Genomic DNA, 2985 nt, shown 5'->3' with positions numbered 1-2985 from the left:
GGCAGCCCCTTCCCCCTCCTCAGTTCCTGGACCTGACGGCTCTGCCGTCACACCCCGCAAGGCCACTGCGGTGTCGCCACCCTCTTGTCCTGCGGCGCTGGGGGGCGCGGCGGGCCCTTCGTGCTTATTCACGCTCTCCTTCCGGAGCCCCGCGGCTCCTGGGGGTCTTCACCTGGCAGCCCCTTCCCCCTCCTCAGTTCCTGGACCTGACGGCTCTGCCGTCACACCCCGCAAGGCCACTGCGGTGTCGCCACCCTCTTGTCCTGCGGGGTGGGCAGGAGAGGAAGCTGGATTCCCTTGGGGGCCTGGGGCGCAGCTAGGGCTGTGGCATCGGGGGCCAGGAGAAGAAGAGCAGGGGAGCCCGAGGTAGCCCAGGAGTCTTTAGCGGAGGAGCCTGGGCCTGGGAGGGAAGGCCCAGCGGGGGTTTAGGTACCACCCAGGAAGTGGAGACCCTAGGGAAGGCAGAGAAGTTGGGGAAGGTGGGCCAACCTCCCCAGAAATGATGAGCAAAGGGATCCTCTATGAGGGAGCTGGGGGAACGCGCCCGAGGTAGGAGTGAGAGGAATGGGCAGCCTCAGCAAGGGAGAGAGGAAAGGCTGTCAGTGCCACGCTCCAGAGCCTGGCAGCTAGGACCCACATTCGGACCATCTGTGGCACGACGGACGCTCCCAGAGCTCATGTTAGGGTGATAGAAAGTGAAGGAGACCAGCAGTTTGGCCAAGAGGGGCCCCCAGGGGATGAGGAGGACCGTTTCCTGGAGGAGTTAGTGTTCCTGGATGCCAGAATTGGCAGGAGAGCCCATGACTTGTGGGGCAGTTCCCCTGGTTGGGAGCAGGGAAATGCATGGTCCTGGCCCAGCCTGGCTCCATCGAGATGGAGGAAGGGTTCTAAATGGGAGGAGAGTGTTCAGACGAGGAGCTGGACCAGGATGGGGAGGGCTGTGCATGGCATGGCCGGAAGAGCGGGGCAGGGAGAGAAGGGTCGAAGAATTAAGTCCACGGGAGGGCAAGGAGGTACTCTCGCTGCCTGGGCTGGGGCAGGACTGTGAGACCCTCCTTTACAGATGCAATTAGGGCTTGAGAATGGGGGGTAGGGATAGTAAGATAACTTGGGGAGCTGAAGAATAAAGACTGTGGGTACGGCAGACCCCTGTGGCAGGTTAGCAATGCACAGACTCCATTGCACAAAGATATAAGGGACGGAGGGGCTCTTTGGAAGTGGGGGGGATCTGACTCTATCAAAAGGAGAAAAGATAAAAGAGATGGGGTCAGAGAGGCCCTGCATAGTCTGGATTTAGCCTCCTAGAGCTCCCGTTTTCTTGCCGCTAGCCTTTGTCCCACGGGTTCTATTATTCACAAATGCCTTCCTGCGCGGTGGGAGAACTCCTATTCATCCGTCAAAGCCCAGCTCTAGGAGCACTTCTGAGGAGCCTCTCCACCTCCCCTCAGCACTCCGTAACTTCCGTAACTTCCACCTCAGGCCGCCGCACGTCCCTCGGCCAAGATGTCGGGGTCCGACTTCCCTAGAGACCGGCAGCTCCGGAGGCCTCCGTTTTCCTCTTTGGGACCTCACTGCTTCTAAAGTGAGGATGCTATGAGGAGACATGGGAGAGGGCGTGGGTAAGATGGATCCAGAACATGGGGCGGACTCAGGCAGCGGCGGGAATCAGGCGGACTCGTTTGGACCGAAGCCTCCGCCAGGCACCGAAGCGGTGAAGTCGCCTGCGCTGCAAAGGGAGCCTCCGGGGGGCGCCCGAGACCTTGGTGTCGCTCGGGGGCCGCTGGTAGCCGCGCTCGCTGCCCCTCGCCGGGTGACTCAGCCGGTACCTCTGGCGGGGCCATGAGGGCCAGAGGACAGCGCGGGGGGCGGCGAGCACGGTTGCTAAGCTCTCCAAGGCCTCAGAGGGACGGGATTCGGGCGCACCTCATCGGTTGCCATGGTAACGCTGCGCCCCAGCCCCTCGCGCTCCGCGGCGGAGGGAGGCGCAGCCAATCAGAAGCGGCGGAGTTCTCGGGGACCCCCCCCCCCTCCACGCCGCGTGTGGGCGGGGGTCAGGAGGTGCGGGGCGGAGGCGGAGCGTGGGCCGCGGAGATCCGGCGTTCGCAGGAGGCTTGGTGCGCGGCGGGGCCGCACGGGGCCACTTCCGGAATAGTAGTGCGGGCAGCGGCGCGCCATTCGGGGTCCCCTTCCTCCCAGAAGAGACGTCACCCACACAAACCTGACCTTCATGTGGGGTGCGGGGCCTTGCGGGGTCCCAGCCGCAGGCGCCCCTGTTGTTTCCTTCGGGCGGGTGGGTTGGAGAAAAAGTTCACGTGGGATTCTTCAAAACGGCGTACATGGGGCTTCTAGGGCCCCGGGGTTACTTCTGCGGACCCCCGGAGGCGCTGTCCAGCCATTTCCAGTCGCCCTGATGACTCGTCGTGGGTTCCTTTAGGAGACCCGAAAGTTGAGGGCGGGCTGTGTGGGTAACACCTCTGCCCAGGTTCCCGGAGGGCACCAGGTGGCTGCCCCTGGAGTATCCCAGAGCGCCAGGGCCGCGGGAAGGGGCGGGTGTGCGTCTGGAAACGTGCGCGCCTGCTAGTACCAGTGCCTGGAGAGGGCTGGGGACAAACCGGTTTATGCCGCGCACACCCAATCCATGCGCCTGAGTGAGGGTGGGTGTGTTGGGGAGTGCGTCCAAGTGGACAGTGCCGTGTACAGTAATGTCTACGGAGAGTTCCAGGAGAGCTTGGCTACTCCTGCCCAGGATAACCTCTCCCCCACCACCCGAGTCCGGTGTTTGCGGGCAGGACTTTTCCGAATTGGGGCTGTGAGCCTAGAAATACGTACACGGGAGCGCTCAGCTCAAAGCCCCAGGGTTTCCGGGGCTCGCTTGTGCGGGGTCGGGGTCCCTGGTGGGCACAGGTGGGAGGGCGAACCTGCGGATGGGGTGGGCCCGGGCCCCTCCCCGCCGGCTCAGCATCTGTGCGCCTCCAGCTCAGGTGC

At 63.7% G+C, this 2985-nt stretch overlaps 2 protein-coding genes across 2 annotated transcripts in view; both read left to right on the top strand.

Annotated features, from left to right (window-relative positions):
• OVCA2 (ovarian tumor suppressor candidate 2) overlaps positions 1-320 on the top strand; it is a 12117-nt gene extending 11797 nt beyond the window's left edge. Inside the window, exon 4 of the mRNA XM_011987278.1 lies at positions 62-320. Coding sequence (XP_011842668.1) covers positions 62-320 — 259 coding nt within the window. The remainder of the gene's footprint in view (positions 1-61) is intronic.
• A 1519-nt stretch (positions 321-1839) lies between these two features.
• HIC1 (hypermethylated in cancer 1) overlaps positions 1840-2985 on the top strand; it is a 17861-nt gene continuing 16715 nt past the window's right edge. Inside the window, exons 1-2 of the mRNA XM_011987277.1 lie at positions 1840-2290; positions 2483-2648. Of these exons, the coding sequence (XP_011842667.1) occupies positions 1840-2290; positions 2483-2648 (617 nt within the window). The remainder of the gene's footprint in view (positions 2291-2482; positions 2649-2985) is intronic.

Source organism: Mandrillus leucophaeus, unplaced genomic scaffold, assembly GCF_000951045.1.
Source record: "Mandrillus leucophaeus isolate KB7577 unplaced genomic scaffold, Mleu.le_1.0 Scaffold306, whole genome shotgun sequence".
NCBI classification, from domain to species: domain Eukaryota; kingdom Metazoa; phylum Chordata; class Mammalia; order Primates; family Cercopithecidae; genus Mandrillus; species Mandrillus leucophaeus.
Note: the sequence above shows the minus strand (reverse complement) of the source record. Positions and strands in the feature narration are given on the sequence as shown.